The following is a 22,526-nucleotide window of genomic DNA, read 5'->3' as shown; positions in this document are numbered from 1 at the left end:
TACAGAATGGGAAAAAATTTTTGCAACTACTCATCTGACAAAGGGCTAATATCCAGAATCTACAAAGAACTCAAACAAATATACAAGAATTTTACCTTTTAAAGTTTGGATGTATATATATTTTATAATACTCATGAAATTTGAAAGAAAGTAAAGCATACATTGCACACAGAAAAAGTATAAGGTCAAAATACAACTGTTGACTCAATGAGGTTCTCACTTGTTATAGTTTAGCTGGGCCCCCACCCAAATCCCATCTTGAATTGTATTCCCATAATTCCCATGTGTTGTTGGAGGGTCCTGGTGGTAGATAATTTGAATCATGGGGGTGGTTTCACCCACAATGTTCTCATGGCAGTGAGCAAGTCTCATGAGATCTAATGGTTTTATCAGGGGTTTCCACTTTTGCATCTTCCCCAGTTTTTCTTGCCGCCACCATGTAAGAAGGGCCTTTCACCTCCACCTCCCGCCATGATTCTGAGGTCTTTCCAGCCATGTGGAATTGTAAGTCCAATTAAACCTCTTTTTCTTCCCAGTCTTGGGTATATCTTTATCAGCAGCATGAATACAAACTAATACAGTAAATTAGGACCAGTAGAGTGGGGTATTTCTGAAAAAAATACCCAAAAATGTGAAAGCGACTTTGGAACTGTGTAACAAGCAGAGGTTGGAACAGTTTGGAGGGCTCAGAACAAGACAGGAAAATGTGGGAAAGTTTGAAACTTCCTAGAGACTTGTGGAATGGCATTGACCAAAAGCTGATAGCAATATGGTTAGTAAGGTCCAGGCTGAGGTGATCTCAGATGGAGATGAGGAACTTGTTGGGAACTGGAACAAAGGTGACTCTTTTTATGTTTTAGCAAAAAGACTGGTGACATTTTGCCCCTGCGCTAGAGATTCATGGAACTTTGAACTTGAGAGAAATGATTTAGGGTATCTGGCAGAAGAAATTTCTAAGTAGTAAAGCATTCAGGAGGTGACATGGGTGGTGTTAAAGGCACTCAGTTTTACAAGGGAAACTGAATAAAATAAAAGTTTGGAAAATTTGCAGCCTGACAATGTGATAGAAAAGAAAAACCCATTTTCTGGGGAGAAATTCAAGCTGGCTGCAGAATTTTTCATAAGTAATGAGGAGCTGAATGTTAATCCCTAAGACAATGGGGAAAATGTCTCCAAGGCATGTCAGAGGTCTTCACAGCAGCCCCTCCCATCACAGACCTGGAGACCTACGAGAAAATGGTTTCATGGGCTGGGCTCAGGATCCCTGTATGCAGCCTAGGGACTTGGTGCACTGCATCCCAGTTGCTCCAGCCATGGCTGAAAGGGGCCAATGTAGAGCTCAGGCTGTGGCTTCAGAGGGTGTAAGCCCCAAGCCTTTGCAGCTCCCGTTTGGTGTTGAGCCTGTGAGTGCACAGAACTCAAGAATTCTGGTTTGGGAACCTGGGCCTAGATTTCTGAAAATGTATGGAAATGCCTAGATGCCTAGGCAGAAGTTTGCTGCAGGAGTGGGGTGCTCATGGATAACCTCTGCAAGGGCAGTGTGAAAGGGAAATGTGAGGTTGGAGCACCCACCCCCCCCCCACAGTCCCTACTGGGGCACTGCCTAGCGGAGCTGTGAGAAGAGGGCCACCATCCTTCAGACCCCAGAATGGTAGATCCACAGACAGCTTGCACCGTTTACCTGGAAAAACTGCACTCAATGCTAGCACGTGAAAGAAACTAGATGGGAGGCTATATCCTTCAAAGCCACAGGGACGGAGCTGCCCAAGACCATGGGAAACCCGCTCTTGCATCAGCATGACCTAGACATGAGACTTGGCATCAAAGGAGATCATTTTGGAGCTTTAAAATTTGACTGCCCCACTGGATTTTGGGCTGGCATGGGCTCTGTAACCTTTTTGTTTCGGCCAATTTCTCCCATTTAGAATGGCTGTATTTACCCAATAACTGTACTCCCATCGTATCTAGGAACTAGCTTGCTTTTGATTTTACAGGCTCATAGGCAGAAGGGACTTGTCTTGTCTGAGATGGAACTTTGGACTGTGGACTTTTGGGTTAATTCTGAAATGAGTCAAGACTTTGGGGGACTGTTGGGAAGGCGTGACTGGTTTTGAAATGTGAGGACGTGAGATTTGGAGGGGCTGGGGTGGAATGATATGGTTTGGCTGTGTCCCCACCTAAATCTCATCTCAAATTGTACTCCCATAATCCCCGTGTATTGTAGGAGGGACTGGTGGGAGATAATTTGAATAATGGGGACAGTTTTCCCCATACTGTTCTCGTGGTAGTGAATAAGTCTTACGAGATCGGATGGGTTTATCAGGGGTTTCTGCTTTTGCATCTCCCTCATTTTCTCTTGCTGCTGCCATGTAAGAAGTGCCTTTTACCTCCCACCATGATTCTGAAGCCTCCCAGCCATGTGGAACTGTAAGTCCAATTCAACGTCTTTTTCTTCCCAGTCTCAGGTATGCCCTTATAAGCAGCATGAAAACGGACCACTTAAGGAAGTGCTAACGATATTCTGCTGGAAAATTAGATCTGTTGATTGACAATAGAGGACAAGAAACTAAGAACAGACATTCAAATCCATTTGATAGTTAGCAAATAAGGTAGATAAAGAATCTAGGAGTCACAGAATATGGGGTAAAAACAGTTAAACCAGTTTACTGAACATCACTGGAGTTGGGTTACTATAGGAATGATCAAAGAATATTCCAAATTGAAGTTGGAGTGCATTAATATACAGCAGATTATAGGATTTTAAATCTAAAAAGTAGGCATGAAATTAGGTGCCTAAAACATAAAAGGAAGAGAAAGTATATGTACAATATCAAGTTCTAGGCATTTTGCTGAAGTAGCACCAGAGTAGCTTAGTAGTGATCTAAATGCCCAGTAGTCCATAGTAGAATTGTGAAAGCAATACTATCAAGTGGCCAGTTGTTGCTTGGCCAGTGAAAGAGAAAATAGTCTTCAATTTTAGAATAAGAGGGGTGGACAGAAAGATTTTTTGAGATCAGAATTTTATTCACAGGTTGACTACATCCCAGAAATCTGGAAACCTATAGGCTTGCCATAGCCAATTATAGGTAAGTGAGATATAGTGCAGGCTGCATAACTTCTAGAAATTGAAGGCAGGAAAAGTGAAAATGAGAGGTGGTAGTATAAAGCAAGGTTGGCCACCAGCCACTCTTAAGACAGAGAAAGAGTGTAGGAACCTACTTATTGGACACACAATTCCACGTGAGATAAGAACTCAGTAGTTTAGGAATTGGAATAATGCAAAATCCCAGTTAATAGAAACTGGAGTAACAAAGCCAGATCAGAAAGCAATAAGCAAATGACTAAACTTTGGGGACTACTGCCATCAGGCCTCTAACATTACCCACATGCAAAAGCAGTCTTCATTTCGGAGTCACAGCTGGGGCTAAATCTAACAACTTGGCCCCCAGTGTCAAAGTTTAGAGGGACGCAGAAATAAAAAGTCATTTAGACTCTATTTTCCTTCAGTATTATCACCTTTTAAAATTCCCTATTGTGATTGCTGAAATCCTTACATTGCAACAATTTTGATTATGCCTTGACATCGTTACTTCTTTATTTTACCTGCCTTATGATTTAGTCACATCAGAAATTCTAGAGGTCTTACATTTTTTCACAGCTATACTTCGCATAGACTTCAACATTTGAAGCTCCTGATTTCCACTTCCATTGCCATTCCCTCATCAAATTTTTTCATCCTCTTTCTATACAGTTGTCTTTGTTTATATCTACTTGTTCACAAGGTTTCTCTCATAGTCTAATTAGTTTAAGATTTCGAGCTTTAAAAGGCTAAATTGATTTCACATTAATCTCTGACCCTGCACCCAAGAGAGAAAAGGAAAGATAATAAGGAAAAATGTTTGCAGTTTTATTTGCTGTTATACATTTTCTTCACTTGATAATGCTTGGGTATAATGATTTTTCATGACTTTTTTTTTAAAGTAGTTGCCTATTTATGATTTAATACATACATAATTAGTTATCTTGCCTTTTAAGGCTTTATTTCAAAAATATTCAAAAAATATTCAAAATATTCAAAAATAATGTATTCCAGCATATCTTCAAGAGACTGTGTTTTTCAACATGTCAACTCAGCATACTTTCCTTCTATCTTTAAATTGTACTCTTTCATATTTCAATATCCATGTTTCATTCATTTAGCTAATTTTTCTAAGGAACTAAAACAATCCAAAAAAACTGTACAGATATAAAAATTGACCATTAAAAACTGCTTACATTTATGATGTGATTATAATTCCATTTCTAGTGTTGTTTTTTCAGTTAATAGATTAATCAAACACACAATTCATCAAATGTCTTTTAACCATTAATGAAAAACAAACATGCATGCTTAATTATGTAAGAAAACCACAAAACTCAAATATACTAACATACACAAATATCACATATAAAGAGAAATTAAAGAACTATGGCTCAGGATATCAAATATAAACTTGTTAAGCTATGTTCTTTCTACCTCTTAGATAATTATTAATAAAAAGTAACATTAACATAAATCTATTACATCATTCCATAGTAATATTGATAATCTTTATACACCAAATACAATCACACAAAACTATAGAATATGAAGAAGAGGTACTAAGAAAAAAGTTTATGTGGAATATTAAATTTAATAAAATTGCCATTTGCCTCCCCCCTCACCAAAAAAAGCTGTGTGAATCTTGTTGCTGTGATGAGATCACTTTTTCTTCAACTATGCGATAATTATAATATTCTCTTCCAGAGTAAATGTAATTTAAATGTTACACAGAAAAGGATATCATAGACATATATTTGTTTGAGCTTTTAGTAGTACTTTAAAAATTTTCTAACAGTTTTCTATCCCCAAGTAAAGTGTCTTTGAAAAACTTACAATCTCAAAAAACAGAAGAAAACTCACCTTATTACAAAATTGTGACTGTCAATCTCCTTTCCACATTCACTGTCTAGCAGAATGCCAGAATTTCCAACAACAGCACAGGTCTTAAACCTGCGATTCTTCATTGGTGAAACTTCAGGTAGGAGGCTATGTAGATCATGAGAAATATTTAATGTCCGGCGCCTATCAAGCACATAGTGTATGACATCACCAGGCTTAAAACTGCTCTTGACCACTGAGACATCTCGTTCTGCATCTAAGAAACGAAGTATGTTCTTCCTGTGTTTGAAATACAAGCAAAGTTTTTATATTACCATCAGCATATCCAAGAACTGGTGGTGTCATTTAAAAAGTAACATAAGAAAAAATACAAATTGGCAAACTATTAATCTTAGATTACTAAACTGGTAAGCTATGAATCTTAAGTGGTGATTAAACCAATGAATTAAGTCGATTCTATAAGAAATAAAATTTTAAAAATCATTTTCACAGATTCTTCATGACTGTGTACATAGATACAGTATATACATCTATTTGTGGAGTTATAAAGAGTACTCCAATTATCAAAATATATAGAAAAATTGGTTTATTAAGTAGAACACAGATGCCATGACTTGACTGAATAATTATTCTGCTAGCTTCAGCCTATTTTGATAGGCATAAATGTTGTTTAATATCATCTAGTTAAGGTGGAGAGAAATAATTTGAGATTGTTTTTGATTGTATCACAGCTAATGCTATTAAAAGGAATGAACTTCTCAAACTTATATACATTTATACATATAATATGTATATTATAATTATCTAAAGAAGAATTAAAATTATAGCAATAAATATATATGCAACTTTTTCTCTAAGATCAAGAGTCCGGGAAGATGGATACTTCAAAGACAGAATGAATGGATAGAACCTTGGACTGTGTGTGGCAGAGGCAGCTAATTGTTCCTTAGTTTCCTTTCTTCTCTCTTTCCTTCTAATATTTGAACCTTCTAAGTTTTACCTGGTCACATGGATGCTCAGCTAGAATATTTGCAAGTCTCAAAACCCAAGTAGAGCTCAGCTGGGTCATGCAAGTTCGTTTTCTTAATTAAATAGGATATGAGTGGATCATGTGAGTTTATGTGAGAAATAAGGAAATTTCCTACTTGTTTGGCCACTAAATTTTAAGGTTACTTTTTTGATCGATACTTAGCCTAGCCCATACCTAATACATAAATTGATAACAGATTGAGAGCTACATGAACATAATATATGCATATGCTTAGGTAGATGATGGAAAATGATTTTATATACATATACACACACACAAATATATATATACACACTATATATGTATAATTATTATACTATACACATATATAGGTGGCTGGAAAACTGATGATCCTTGGCATGATATAGAAAAGCACCTGATACAAATGCTGTCTGCAATAATTGGGAAGTTGTGCCATACATCTAATAAATATGTTGGTCTTGGATAATTGTTTAAAATGTGTCTGTATGTTGGTTTATGTTAGTTTCTCCTTTTAGCAAGGCACTAAAAGAGGTGAAGTCAGGCATAAAATAGCCAACTAACTTGCAGGCTGAGATAAAAGAGAATACATATCTAGCAGTGCCTGTAATCTGAACTGTGTGAGAGTCTATTGATTGGGACCTTTTAAATGTTTCTTTAACCCCAATCAGCAAGAGATACCACTATAAACTGGAGCCATCCTGGCAACAAAAGGGATATTGCCTTCCCATATAAGTCCATAGATTCAAATGACTTAAGGGTAGCTGCCATTACATTGAGAGGAGGGAAGGATAGGTCAGAGTACTTAGAGGAGAGTTCGAAGGCTTAAGAACAGTGAGCAGAAGAAATCACTGGATGAGGTTATTTATACCTGGAACTAACAAGAAGGGAAGAATCCGGGACCCTAGTAGGTTTTAAGGAAAAAAATATATGTGTGTATATATATGTATACATGTGTATATGTGTGTATATATATATATATATATATATGGCTTTAACATCTGAGCTCTAGAGAAACATAAATCAACAAAATCTAATGCTTAATATGCATGCTTTACCAGTACAAGTTTTCCTAGTATGTGGTCAAGTTATTACCTGATATTCAAAGCAAGGGGTTGTGTTTAGCTCAAATTATGAACCTGGCCTATAAAAGTCTGGAATTGTTTGATTCTAGGGGTATCCAACATAATAGGGGATATACAACATAATAACAGCAAGAAACAACTTAAGAAAACTCTACACCTAGGTTGGAAATTGGATATTATTTACTAAAGTGTTGTTAGTGCAAGCTTGTATTTTCAAAGTAATAACAATAATGGCATTATTTTAACATTTAAGATACGATGGACAGATTTTTCCTGTAGTGCTCTTACTTTTTAAGTTCATCACAATTGGTAAATTTTATTACTGAGAGCAGAATATAACCTATCCCTTGACTTCATCAAAAGAGTAATTCTCTAACTCAGAAGGCATAAGCATGATTAGCAAAGAAGGGAGGAAAGTAACTCATATCTTTTCTTTTGTTGTCTTTGTTTTTATTTGCTCTAAATAGGTTCCAGTTTAATATTTGTTCTAATTAGAAAACCAAGTGATTGAAAAACTCTGCTCTGATTTTATAAACAAGAAATATGTTCACCAGCTAGTTGAAAAAATAATTTTATGATTTTTTCCCAATATTCTGAATATCAGGTTAAAAGCAGTAGAATTTGTACAGGAAAGCCTATATAATGCTCTACAAATGAAATCACAAAATTTGATAGAAATACCACTGACACACCATAACAGTTTATCTTAACAAAGTCCAGGTTATATAAGAAGATAATTATATTTTAAATAAACAACCCTAGGGCTTATGCATTATAGAAACTGGAAAAATGTTTATGTCAAGCACTTAATGATTTTTCACAAAAGTTAACAACTAGCACCAAAAGTGTCAATATGCAGAGACTTTTGTATATGTTTATTGAATACCACTTATTTGTCTGGTGAATAATTAATATCTGACACCTGTACTTCAACAGAAATTTCTCATTTCCTGTGAAAACGACAAGGCTGGCTCTAAAATAGAGACTACACGGATGTGGTTAAATCATCAAGCTAGATGGTGTTATCGTTTTTCTTTGAATATAATTTAAATGGGTTGCTGTAGAGCTATTTGAAGATGTACACTCCCAAGTGCAAGCTTGCAGTGAGTAGATTAGTGGTCCTGGTGTGAAAAAAGACTCTGTAGCTTGGAAATCCAAACTGGAAAATCTATCTTATTTGGTCAAAAAAGTTAACACTTACATGCTAGTCAACTAACATCAAAAGGGACTTTCCAATAACAGCACCTTTGCTGTGTTATAGACAAGTTAGTTGCAAAAATAATGTAAAACATGTCTTCTAAGTTCCTGAGTATAATTAAATCTCTTTATTTTATTACTCTTAGGGAAAAATGATTTAAAAGGGGTACTATAAGAGTTAAGCAAAGTTTTGAAAGACATCATATTGTCTAACTCTTAGAAGAAACCAATGCTTAATAAGATAAATAATTACTAAATGCAGATTTTAATTACGTGTTTTTCCAAGGTTGTTATAGGCTCGGCAGTATTTTTTTCAATTGAAGCAGTAAAAATAGTAAAAGTGATTTCAAAACAAAAATGACTACCAACTCACATAGACTAATCAAAATATAAAAACACAAAAAGTTTAGGCAAAAGTCATAATTCGCTATTTTACAAAGTAAAAAGTAAAAGAGGTAAACTTTAGCGACTCTGGGTTTGTTTTTTTTTCTTCTTCTTCTTCTTATTCCCGAACCAAACTTTTAGTTTCTGTTTTAGGTCTTCTACATATGGGAAGTTATCTGAGTTAAGATTCCTTTTGTAGGATCCAAGAAATACTGAAAGTAATTGCTATGAGTGAATAATATTATGACTTAAGTGCTTAATAATTTCTGGAAACGGCGAGAAAAGGTTAGCTTTTTATCTCCTAGTGAAAACAGTTTTTAGACTGTAGATGTAATGCAGAATTAAAAGCTTTGTGAATTTGCTAAGTCTAGTTGTTGTTCAGACTAAACTATGAAAAAAATGCATTCAGATATAATTAGCTAAACGTCACTGGAAGCATAGAAAACTCCTGTATTTATACTGAACTGAAACAACACCATGTCACCAAGGAGAACATATATGCTTTGCTAAGAAGACAATTGATAGAAATTTTTGTTTAACTGCAGGTCAAACAAAATTATTAGAGAAATGAGAGAGGTAGAAAGAAAACTGGCTTTAATATCTACGCTCTATCTAGAGAAACATGAATCAACAAAAGCTAATGCTTAATATGCATGCTTTACAAGTTTTCCTGGTACGTGGTCAAGTTATTACCCGATATTCAAAGTAGGGGGTTGTGTTTTCTGTGCATGATTGAAAAGAACAGACAAACAACAAAAAAGACCCTTCACAGGTCTTTAACTGTCATTTTGTGATCATAATGCAACTTTTGAAGCTTCATAAGATAAGCAAACACCTAAATTGAGTAACTATTTTAACGTTAAAGATAACTGAAGGAATCTGAAAATGTGTTTCATTTTCAGTGAAACTAAGTATCTTAGTCATAGAAATTATTTATTGTTAGGCAATATCAGCCTTAAACTGAGAGGCTGGTTTGGACTGTTGAACTGACAACAAGTAGAGTTCTACACAGAAACTTTTAACTGAATTTTCAACTAGAACTTCCCTTTCAACATCACCTATCACTTGAAATAGCAACTGCAGAATCCCAGAAAATGAATTTACTAAACATTGTTTAGTAACAAGTTTTCACTTGTGAAAAGTTAAATATAGCTAAGCTATCACTAAGTGCCACTCTTCTCTGTAAGCTTCTTGGCAACAATAAGCACACAGTTGCAACTAAAATTTAATCTAAATGACATTGTTAACTACATCAGAAAATACTGTGTGACAAATCTTATAGGTGGAGTATATCACAAGTTGAGAAGCAAATTAGGCTATGATACATATATTAGGAATCAGTTTTTGCAAACTTTAGACACTGACTACTAGAAAAATCACTGTAAATTAAGTTAGTACTGACACAGTTTTCTAAAAGAAAATAAAAAGTAAAATTAAAAAATGCCAAGTGTTTCATTATGCCTACAAAAAAACAGAACACACATATTTTGTTTATTTGTTTAATTCAAAAGATTATTTTTGCAAGGCAACTTGCCTTAAAGCGCTGAAAAAATAAAACCTTTACCTGTACCTTGTTTAGGATTTCTAAGTCCTAGCAGTTATGGGAAAGCCATCTTAGTACCCTCAAAAAAAAAAAAAATCTTAAGCACAACAAATGACAAGGCAAAACTGTCCCATAATACTTGATGAAGAGTATTTTTAGTTTAATTTACACCCTAGACTGTCATTTGATATTTGGCCCAGCATTTGGTAATGTTGAAAGAAAAAATATCTTGTGTTATTTTAGAGCAAAGAAAATAATTTATTCCATAATGATAAATTTTAATAATATACATTTGGGTACTAAAATATATTCTTAACAAAAAAATTATTTATAAGGTCCTGATTCCTCAGTCAGGAGGTCTGGGTTTGAATCTTGACACTGCCATTAATAAGCTTTGTGACCCGAGATTAACGCTACTGGTAACTTATTGATCAAAGCCAGTGGAAGATGGTATACATATTGTATGTATACCTTTTTGTAAAGTACATCTAAGTATACAAAAGGAAATTTTTCTTGTCAGTTAAGCATCTATAAATTTCCAATTATGTTTAGTTAACCTGCAAATTTTATGTATTTCAGATCATTGATGTATCATGACATTAAGAGCTGAAATATTGTTTTCTAATTATGATGTGATAAAGCTGTCCTGATATGTACATTTGCACATTTCTATACATCTATAATTCATGTTTGCACTGTTTGAGGTTTCTAGTCAACATATAAAAAACAACAACAACAAAAAAGAAAATACATAATCTAAATATGGAAAAAAAGTCAAGTTGCAAGTGTTGGACCTGACTATATAATCTCTCAGTACAATGTTCACAGATTTATTCACAACATCGAATGGATCTTAAATATGTCATTTCTTAGCTTGTAATAATAAAGAACAAATTTTATCAATAATATCAAGCCTTAAAACTAAGATAATTATTTTGAGTGCAAAGTTATCTGTAGAATGCATAAATTCCATATATTTTGAATCCTCAAAGTACAATGAAGTAACACATGGAACCATCTCTCATAGACAAGTCCATAGAAGTACAGTTGTTTGATGAATACATATGAACCAATTCTTGGTGTGCTTATGAAAATAATATAAGGCATATGGGAATGAAGGGATTAGTAATAGGGATGAAAATCATATCTACAAATGTAAAAAAATATATACCAGGAACTATTTTCACATTTTAATATGTGGACAATTATTAGGAATATAATAAAAGTATTATAAGTTTAATAAGATTTTTAAATTTGAAAGATTTATTATCATAGTTGAATCTTGTAAGATAAAAAATAGTTGGAAATAATGTCTTTATGTTCTCACTCATAAGTGGGAGTTGAACAATGAGAACACATGGACACAGGGAGGGGACCATCACACACTTGGGCCTGTCATAAGGCGATGGACAAGGGGAGGGAGAGCATTGGGACAAATACTTTATGCATGCAGGGTTTAAAACCTAGATGATGGGTTGATAGGTGCAGCAAACCACCATGGCACATATATACCTATGTAACAAACCTGCATGTTCTGCACACATTCTGGAACTTAAATAAAAAATAAATTAAAATAAACAAAAATTTAAAAGTAGAATTTTGAAAACATTTTAAAAATCTACCCACAGCCAATCACTGACCCAAAGTGATATGGAAATTCTTAAATGTCAGAAAGGTGAGGAAGAAAATAATAATAATAATAATAATAATAGTAATAAATGGTCCATAATTAGTTTCCAATATGTCTTTTAAAAATATTTGCAAAAGCTAAGCCAACAGTCAGACACTTTCATATTCTAAATTTTTTGTTACAGGTGTCAAACTGATTAATACTCACTAGTCATTTCTGCTATTGCCAGTTCTGATTTTTATGAACTCTTTGTACATTGTACAATAATGGTTTTTCAAATTATCCTTTCCTTTCAAGGAAATGACAAACTTGTATGTATTATTCAACATTTGTTCATTGTTTTATTGTTTATTTCTTTAATCTGTTAAGGAGAACCACACAAAAATAGTACTAACATTTCATTCGTATTATCAGCTATTATAATTGAAAATAGATCACCCTCAAATACCTAAATGCAATGTTCATTGGTTTGTAAAGTTGTAATATGAATCTTCTGGGTCAACTTAGGTTTATTACCCTTCACTTGAATATGTTATTAACAGCAAAATGTATAAAGCCTCATGCATATTTATAGTATTTGATTTTTATATAGCTATTAGGAAAGGCATTACCAGATATAATAATTGAACTAGCGCCAATTACTTATTTAATTTACTTAATAGATTTTTTGTTATCTGACACATTATTTAGCATGGCTAGATAGGCTAGTTAAACTATTACAATATTTTATTTTACTTTCTTCCATCAGGTTTCTTTACCAGATCTCTGTAGCCTTATTTGGCCCCTTTCTTGCTAACCCATCCAATTTGAAAGTTATTTTTCTGCTTACAGATCAAATTTTTGCTATTTAATCACCTATCCCTCTCTTTTTCCAATGTACCTTCAAGAAACATGAACCTTCACACCATTCTAAACCAAAGTATATCTGTGTTTGTAACCCCACATCATCTCACATCTTGTGGCTTTTTCCTCATAATTATCTCATCTCTCACAGGGTTTCTAAATTCAAATATGAGGATAGGGATATGAAACAGAGAAGAATGCACTTGACAGGTATCATGAAAGATGTGAGCTCCAAGTATGAAAATGTCAAACTTGAGAGACCATGGTTAGGGTCAGCTTTAACCAGCTAAATGTTAGGAAGAGTACAGATTCAGAGTTTTCAAATCTTTCAATTTCTCAAGAGTTTATGGAAATCTGTACTTTTATTAAAAAACCTCCTGGCTTTTAATATTGGCTTTAAGGTTTCTTTTTTCTTTATCCAGTGGAAATAAATTTTGCTTGCTGGCCATATTTTACCCAGAAGTCATTGATTTATGAGCTCTATCATCAGACTCTACTTATCTATTCATTCTTGTAGGAGGCACATGAATATAGAAAGCTCCCACCAAACTAAAAGCAAATATACACCACTTGACATTGCCATGGTTTGTTTCCTGTTTCCCTTTCCAGTCAATTTCAAACCTTTAAACCAAAGTAGTAATACTATTCCTACATCTCCCTGATGCCCGTATTTTTAAAATTTCCAGACATTCGTTCAAGTAAATTTCAACATGCTGTAATTATCTTTGCTCCAAAACATTGTGTGAAATTTCTGTGCATACTCTAAAGATGAGTGTAATAGACTATTAGACTCTTCCTTCAAGTTTCTTATAATCTACACTAAAGGTGGGTATAATCCAAGAAATGAGTAGGTAGAAACCCACGAAAATTAATCAGCCCCTTATATCTTAGTCACTAAGCTACACCTATAAAATCTATGTGTTAATGCTAACTATTCATTGACTTTGAGATAATTTTATTATATAACAAATGTGTTCTTTCACACTTTTAGTGAGTTCTTGTTTACTGAAATGCTGATTCAAATGTACCAACCAATATAGTAATGCAATGTAACTATAGAGAAAAAACAATCTTCCTGTTTCCTCCATAATTGAGAAGGTGTGACCTTACCTTTCTTATTAGTAACATGTTTATATCAGAAGAAAATTACCTACTGGATAAATGTAGGCATGGAATATGATTTCAAGGGTGGGTTTCAGCTAAAATGACTAGTCTTACAAAGAAGTCAGTAATCTAGAAAGCTTATTTTCTGATTTTTATCCAATTATTAAAACATGAGCCCACACAGAAATACTCATTCACAGGATAAGACTAATTTATTAATAATCGTCAGCACAATAGGAGTGTAATAGGCTCAATTTTCAACTAGTTGAGAAAACCCAAAAGCAGAATGAAGACTCAATAGGGAAGTTAAAGATAATTCTTAAAATATATGCCCATCCTGAGTAATTGAGTGCAGTATGTTAAATATTAGTACTCTGATGAATATTTTATTCCACTAGTATAAAGACACTATATTCAAAACTCACATAGTCATCCTTAAATCTCTGACTATATAATGATTTCAGTTTTATGATTTCATATTCTTCAGTGAGCAACATTAAATAGAGCTGATTCATTCTTTTATTTAAGTATTCATACTTAAATCATAAATCAGGTGTTTAATATAAGTTTGCTAAGCCCAACATATTTGAGAACATGATGTGAAATTTATTATGCCTTAGTAAAGAAACTCACCTTATCTCTAGGACCAAAGAGAAATTGATTTTCCAACCTTCTACATTGTGCTGGAAGATTGAAGAGCCAGCCTTTCGAATGATTTTATCAGAGCTATTGACAAGTGACCGACTCAAAGACAATTCACCATCTCTGAAACAAAACAAAATTGCCAGCTTTGTGAAAGTAAGAAATATTTTGTCTATATAGCACAGTACACAATTTGAATTAATACTGGTGATGAATTTTAGATACCTTTTCCCCTACAAGTTAGAAGGAAATATGCAAGCATGATGAAAGGTGTTATAAGGATTAAGTGAATATGACTCTCAGAACAAGAATCTACAGGTAATATTTTTGAAATTAAACAATTTCTGAATAAAAAATGATATATATAGTACTTGAAGAAAAAAAATCACCAAATATAAAGACAGAATTACATAATTCAGCAATCTCTCCTCTGGGCATATACCCAAAGGAATTGAAATCAGTATGTCAAAGAGATGCTTGCAGTCCCAAGTTCATTGCAGCATTCTTCACAATAGCCAATATGTAGAAATAATATATGTGTCCATTAACAGAGGAATAGATAAATAAAATGTGGTATATATACCAATGGAGTACTATTCAGCCCTTAAAAAGTACAAAATCCTGCCATTTCTGCCAACATGAATGAACCTAGAGGACATTATGGGAAGTGAATAAGTCTAAAACAGAGAGACAAATACCTTATAATCTCACTTACATATTGATTCTAAAACAGTGGAACTCATGGAAGTAGAGAACAGAATATAGGGAAGAAGGAGTGGGGAATGGGGAGAAATTGGTCAACAGGTACAAAATTTCACAATTAGACACGAGGAATAAGTTCTGTTGCACAACACAGTGACTGTAGTTAATAATATTGTATTGTATATTTTTTTGTAGCTGCAGGAGATTTTAAATGTTCACACCACAAATAAATAACATGCTTTTGAGGTGATGGATATGCTAATTAGCCTGATCTTATCATTACACAGTGTATACTTGTATGGAAACTTCACATTGTATCCCATAAATATATACAATTATTATTTGGCAATTAAAATATGATAAAACAAATAAGCTCTGTTTTCTACTAGTCACTCACTAGCTCTGTTTAGACAACAGAGGCAGAATGTTTTGTCAGTGCTCCTCCATCTGTATAATTGTGATTCCTAAGACTGTAATTTCATTTTTACAGAAGGCATATATGCATAATAGAAGGGGCTTCTGTTTTGAAGCAAGAATAACTTGGAATATCAGGTGATCTGGGCATCTTTGTGACTCTATGACTTGCTTGAGTTCCTGGACTCTACTCTCTTTCTAAGCTACAGTGGTCTTACCTTACCTTGAAAATTACAATAACTTTATCTAATATACAATGGCTTTGTGAGGATCAAGCAAGGCTCTGCATGCAAAAGTAATTTTTCAAAAATTGCATCGATTTCAAAACATCTCAACAATGAGTCACTTCCCTGACAGTTGGTGGAGAGACAGAGATTCTGGTAGACAGAAAACTCATTCAGTAGCCATTGTTACTGGTATTTTCTCTTACATTAAAAAAAAAAAAAAAAAAAGCTACCTCTCTGCAACCAATAGTGTCAAGCTAGTATATCATGGGGCATGATACTAGTTGAGGTGGTGGTGGGAGTGATGATGCTGGCAGATACCTATAATAGCATGCATGCCATTAGAACATTTATAACTCAATAAATTCATTATTCAATGGACCATTTTCTTGTACTTTATAAATGTAAACCCAGACTCAGAAAATCAAAAAGCTACTTCTTACGGGATACCAATAGTAACCATAGCCCTTTGAATATCTGTATTTGTTTCTTTACATCACCTTTTACTTCTTAGAATGTCAAAATATAGTTAAAAAGTAACGACTATCTGCTGCATAACAAAGTCTAAATCTGTGGTTTTTTTACGCAATCCTCTCCTAGTATCAATGGAAACATTGCCTGTGTAACAGTTATTGGATGAGTTCTGTAATTGAAGCCTTATCGTTTGGTATTTTGGTTTGCATTCTTTTTTAAACATGTAGTTTAAATTTGAAGCAGTTCAAAGCATCATAGGCTGCTACTCCCTGTGAAATTCAGAATTCTATAAAAATTAATATCTTAAACTATCCTACTGATGAAAATGATACATTTGCATGCCTGTGCATGGCAAATAATTATTGCTTTACAGGGGGCATTTAGGATGCCAGAAAACACAGGGTGTGCTTTACTGACCATCGGCCTAGAAGTCAATTTTTATATTATATTTCTAATGATAATAACTACTTATGAATAAAAATGTGACTATACACAGAAGCTAACATTCACACTTTGGGAGATATGACTACATGGTTTCAGGTGCAAACTATCACTATTTCTGGGGATAAGAGACATTTCTAATCATCACCTTATTAATTGATGTATCAATGTCATCTTTTTCTAACCACAGATTGATATCATTATAATAATTATTTTCACCACCAATAAACTTTCATAGGAGAAATAAAAATATACATGGACTTGCACTCTTTAAAATGTGTGGAAAATCAGGGTATGGTGGGCAGTGCCTACTCAGGAGGCTGAGGTGGGAGGATTACTTGATCCTAGGAGTTAGAGACAAGTCTGAGTAACATCACAAGTCCCTGTCTCTAAAACCTAAATAATTAATTAAATAGATAATCTATAGATGCTTGCTTCATTGACATGTAAATACAGATACATTTTTACATGGCAGAATGTTTGCTATGATGTTTTCAGTTATTCCAAACCTTTTCAGAATATCCAAGATTTAAAAAGTTTAGATCAGTATTCTATGGATAAAATGCTACCATCTTACTCTGCTGTTTGAATTTCTTTCATTGAGCTGGTGATAAGCCAAATTTCAGACTTTTATCACTGGAAAGAATTTTGAATGAAAATATCTACAACTAGTCACACTTCTTATCTACTCAGTGTGGGAGAAGGCCACTCAGTACAATCTGAAGCTCTAGAGTAAATTTCTCTGTATAAAGTTAAATGGGTCCCATGGGATGTTTCACTCATGACCTTGGTAGCATTTTGTCTCAGAAAAGGCTCTTCCTTCCCATGAATGCGAAGCTCGAAGGATGTTGCCACCCCCCTACTTATTTCTCATTCCAGATCAGACATGACTTTTGAACAGCTGCATGGAAAACATTTATTGCATAGGATCATCTACAAGAAGATTCAATATGTACTTTTAAAAGGAAAAGAGCAAAACACATCAAAGAAATCACTCTACACAAATCAATATAATACAAAGGATCCCTGTTTATATGGAGCAAAGAAAAATTCACTAAGATAATCATCTATGTGATACCAGTGGCAGGAATTAATCACTTTTTAGGCAACCTAGTATCTACAAATATTTCCAGGCTTCACCACAATTTACTCTAATAGATTTGCAGTACGTAAGACATATGATTAATTTCACTTCATGGCATTAGGTCTCAAAAGCCCCGTATTCCACCCCATTGAAACTCTTCATGACTTGGCTTTTGAATGTATTTGTTCCCTTTGGACTAGGTTAAACTTCCTCTTTAATATAAAAATTTTAAGAAAAGAATTTGCATGAAACTAAGCCTGAACACACACAGCAGGCCATTTTGTATTTTCATTACCTAAGTGTCAAACAATTAAAAATAAAGGTGATAGGTTCTACCTTAATTTATTGCTTATGAGATTTATTAGAATTGTGAAATGTGAAACGTGAAGTAAAGTGCAAATTCTAGATTTCACGAGGTTATGTTTCAACCTAGAACAAACTAGAACTAACTTTGCTGTCAATGGTAATACTCTAAGTAAAAATACTTATTTCCACTTTCAATTTTATCATAGGTTTCAGAACTAATATTGTTGATTACTTAGTAACACAACCTAAAGTACATACTCAAATTATAAGGGAGATCTCTGGATAATAAGAAAAGTAAGTTAGTCTCATTTGTAGTCAACCAGAAAAATAGTGTGTAGCAAGTGCGTAGCAAGATTTAAGGACTAACAAAACAAATATTTATATGACATTAAAGTCTATGTTACACTTTCAAATATATTATCTCATTAAATGAGGATGCTTACATATTTTACCTGTGGGAGCCTTACATTAATACATTTCCAATTATACCCAAAAGAGCACAAAGAGCTAGTTAAGTCATAAGCCAACTGTGAGGTCTATTAAGAAAGAAAAGTTACTCAAGAACACACCACTTAATGCCTTCACTGCTCTTTGACTTAAACTTTATTAACTAATAGGCTTTCGTGGAAGGAAACGTGAATTTTAGATGTTCAGTAATCATTACTTGACCTATGCTGGCACAATTCCTTATATATATATTAAGAAAAAAAAAAAAAAAAAAAAAAAAAACATGCCACAGGTATTCCTTTGGAGATATGAGAGTGTGGATGGTTGGTGAAAAGGTTGTGCTGGTTCTCTATTTTTCCGTCTGCGTAGAATGATGCGACTATAGTAACTATAGATGGGACCTTCAGTTGGGGAGGAAGGGTTGAAAGGATAAAGGAACTGCCTGTGTATGGCAAAAATGGTAGCAGAAAAGCTAGATATGAATCTGGGGTGGTGACGCAAGATTCAAGGACTATGGAAGGCCCTTCTTTGAAACTGCTGCCAAGCCACAAGGCTCGCAGTGCCCCCCAAAGGCCAGAGACTGCCTTGGTTACCTCATTTGAATACTGGACTGGGATCTGGAGTCGAACCTCCATTCCAGTTTACTCAAAACTGGCCTCTCCACGTGGTTTGGGTAGAAAGAGAGTCAATGAGATGATTAGATCGTTTCATGAGTCAACTCCTCTACCAGAAGCTCTGTTTGGGAGTTGAAACGAAACAACGAGCTCGAGTCACAAGCTTTTCCACTGAACCTTTCATCCTGGAGAAAAAGGAACAGTGCTCAGGGAGCCTAGATGTCCTCGCATTGTTCCTGGAGCTCCAACTCCATCCACAGTCTCGGTCTCTCAGGAAGAGCCAAAGCAGCCAGGACGCTACAGGGCACGGGTGTAAGTGCGATGTTCGCGGTCAGCCCTCTGCCTCACCCCACCAGACTGCCATTGCGGGTTTTAATTAAGAAGGAGGAGCCACTTGCCAACTGAGCGTTGAAAGTGACTTTGGTGTGTGTAGGGGGGGGAGGGGGGAGGCGGGGAGGGACTAAAGGGGCCTGAGTCCTGCAATAAAGGCTTGCCCCTGTCTTCTCACTCATTCTTTCCCCCTCGCCGCCGGCGCTCGGGGAGCAGGGGATAGCCCCAGTGCGCGCCTCTCTTCCTGTTTGGTTAACTCAAGCGCCTGCCCCAACGCCTTCTCAGCCAAGCTGGGAGGAAACTGCCTCAGCTTGAAAAGGATGCGGGCAAAAGCCCAGCCCGGCTAGCTCAACTGCCGCGCCCGTGCCCACCTCCTCTTCCTTAACGCCTAGGGCTGCTTCCACCAGCCGGCGACGTCCAGGAAAGGCCACAGGAGAAATGACACCCGTGCAATGTGGAGTGTCCCGGCTCCACTTCCCCCGCAGGGATTCGAGGCGCGCTCCTTTTCCTGGCCACGTTTTAGGGAAGCTGGGAGACGGACACCTCGGCAGTATCTGGCCACCCTCTCCTCACTCGCCCCGCCCACTTCTGCTCTCCAGGGTCCGAGCCAAGGGCCCGAACCCTCGGAGCCCTAGTGAACCTTGGCCGCTTTGTCTGAGATCAGGCTTATCCTCCTAGCTCACTGCCCGGGAGGGAACAAAGAGCCTCGACCCTCACGTTCTAGTCTCTGTCTCTCATCGGAGCCCCACGCGCCCATTCATCACCTTTCTAAAGACCCCTTTGTCTGCCTGGCAAGCACAGGTCTGCAAGGGATGCCCACGCCCCTGCCCAAAGTCCTGCTTTTCTAACAATTGAGCCAGATTGGATATTCAAGCCACCCAGTCTTGTGTAAACGACCTCATACCGGTCTTTTTTACCCCCTCAGAATAGACCATGTTTAGATTCGTTGATGCATAACGACCATTCCAGTCCATTCCTTGCTAGCTTTTTCATTCTCTTCCAGTCCCCATTGACTGTGCTACTGTTATCCTGGTTTTCTACAGAATAGCAAGTCCTTCTGTAAGGATAAACCTGCATCTTGCTCACTTAAATAAATGCTTATTACCTAGGGAGCAGGAATATTAAGAAATGGAGTGCAGGAAGTTTAAGAGCATGTGTGTGTGTTAGCAGTCCCATCACACACACACACACAAACACACACACACAGACACACACACGCAAGGACTGTTTTCTTTGTTTTAATCAATGTCAGATAAAAATATAAACTGGGCAGGCATCTCTGATGGTGTGCAGCTTCTGATAGAGGACGCCTCCAAACCGGAACAAGGAGGACTTCCGAAACAGGACTTTGAATAGAGTTGACAATCGTGTTCACATCCTCAGAAAAAGGCTTCCAGGCTATGTCAGCAACACAAAGTTGCACCACCTCCTGGGTAAACTTCAAAGACACAGAGGCCAGCGGGTGGAAGGAAGTGTGATATTTAGAGAACTTAATGGGGCGGGGGAGAGTCTGAACTCATCTAGACAAACTAAAAAAAAAAAAAAAAAAAGCAGAAATATAGTCTGTGTGAAGCTACAGTACCCAGTTTCTTTCTAAAACTGTAACCATGACGCCCATGCGTTTTACCCATAGAAGAACAAATAAGGAAGTATTCTTAGTGGTACTGGAGTTTCTAACTCAAATTATAATACATTAGTCTACCCAACGTCAAAAAGAAAAAAAAAATAGAGAAACAGAGTATACCTATTTCCTGCTTTCTAAGCTTTAGCTTCAGCCCTTCAAGAAACCATCTATCTCCAGTATCTCCTTAGGTGATAGGACAGATAAAATAGGCAACCGTTTGGTGAATAAAGACATCTCTCTCTGTCCACAGATTAAAAGGACAAGGGCACACGTTCTTTGTTGACACTTCTGCAGTGACTTCTCCTTTGACGTGAGAGCACCCTGGGCCAACACAACTGTCACCACAACCGCACAGAGCAAGTTGAACTCATACTGGGAACAGCTTAGAGAAGCACGCACATCTCAACAACAGCCTTTGTTATTTAATTCATGACACTAACCACAGGCAAGCTCAAACAAACACACATGCTATCCTAACCACCATTCTACCCCCTAATATTCGCATTTCATTTATGGCTTGACTTTTTGTCATATCCTGAAATGAAGCTTTGCATTTACCCGATGAGTTGCGTCTCCTGGTGCTCCTCAGTTCTTGCTATTTCTTTTGTCTTATAAAAGATCAGGAGCAGACTTATTGTGCAGATCGTCCACCTCTTCCTAATGGAGCGCATCTTGGGTGCCCGGGAAAGTCCTGGTTGCCCCAGCTCCGGCACCTTCTCTTGATATAAAGACTCCGTTTTGGGGAGATAGTCGCGGGGGTGAAATCTGTAAAATGCGAGGAGAGCTTGGAGCTGGGATCCCAGGATCAGATCGCTGGGGTCTTCTGTGGCCGAGCTCCCTCTTGTCCTCCAGCGCTGCCCAGCGACCTCTCGCCTCGTTCGCGCCAGCTCTGCCAGGGTCACTCAGCGTCTCCTCCCTGGGGCTCAGTTTTCTTTTCAGATGAGACACCTTGTGCATTGGAGGTGGCGGCAGCTTCTGAAGCTGGGTTCGGGGGCGTCACTGGCCCTTCCCTCTTGCTAGGAGATAAACGCTGCGCAAAGCCAATCACCGGGCTAAGGGGGCGGAGGCTGCTTGGAGAGTAACGTCCCCGGCTCTGCCTGCTCTGTGCCGGGAGAGGAAGCTCACAGTGCTACGCGCCTGCGAGCTCGCGCACATACACATATACATACATACATACGCACACACACGTACACACAGAGCCACACATACTCTCCTGGGACATCAAAGCATCAGCTCTCTGGACCTGGGGGCTCCAAGATAGTCTATCCGCATCTAGGTGAGAGGGCACCTCGCCTGGGGACAGATTACAAAAGCGTCCCGCCCGAGGAATGCTTCAGGTAGAGCTAGGGGTGGATTGCAAGAGTAGTACCTTCTTTCAATCGCTTTTGCTAAACACACACCCTCACACGCAAAAACAAGCCCTCCGAGGTGGAGTGAAACGGGGTGCCGGGGTGCGGATGGCGTTGGAAGGAAGAAGACTTTTATTATTGCACCAGCAGCTCAATCTG

General features: G+C 36.6%; 1 protein-coding gene across 1 annotated transcript in view; it reads right to left on the bottom strand.

Moving 5' to 3' along the window:
* The window catches only part of ST8SIA4 (ST8 alpha-N-acetyl-neuraminide alpha-2,8-sialyltransferase 4), a 103,717-nt gene extending 81,657 nt beyond the window's left edge, over positions 1–22,060 (bottom strand). The window contains 4 exon segments of the mRNA XM_033179027.1: positions 4,943–5,200; positions 14,350–14,481; positions 21,577–21,860; positions 21,862–22,060. Of these exon segments, the coding sequence (XP_033034918.1) occupies positions 4,943–5,200; positions 14,350–14,481; positions 21,577–21,860; positions 21,862–21,975 (788 nt within the window). The 5' untranslated portion in view covers positions 21,976–22,060.
* Positions 22,061–22,526: the final 466 nt, after the last annotated feature.

Source organism: Trachypithecus francoisi, unplaced genomic scaffold, assembly GCF_009764315.1.
Source record: "Trachypithecus francoisi isolate TF-2019V2 unplaced genomic scaffold, Tfra_2.0 Lachesis_group2, whole genome shotgun sequence".
NCBI lineage: Eukaryota > Metazoa > Chordata > Mammalia > Primates > Cercopithecidae > Trachypithecus > Trachypithecus francoisi.
This window is presented reverse-complemented; position numbering and strand designations above follow the sequence as displayed.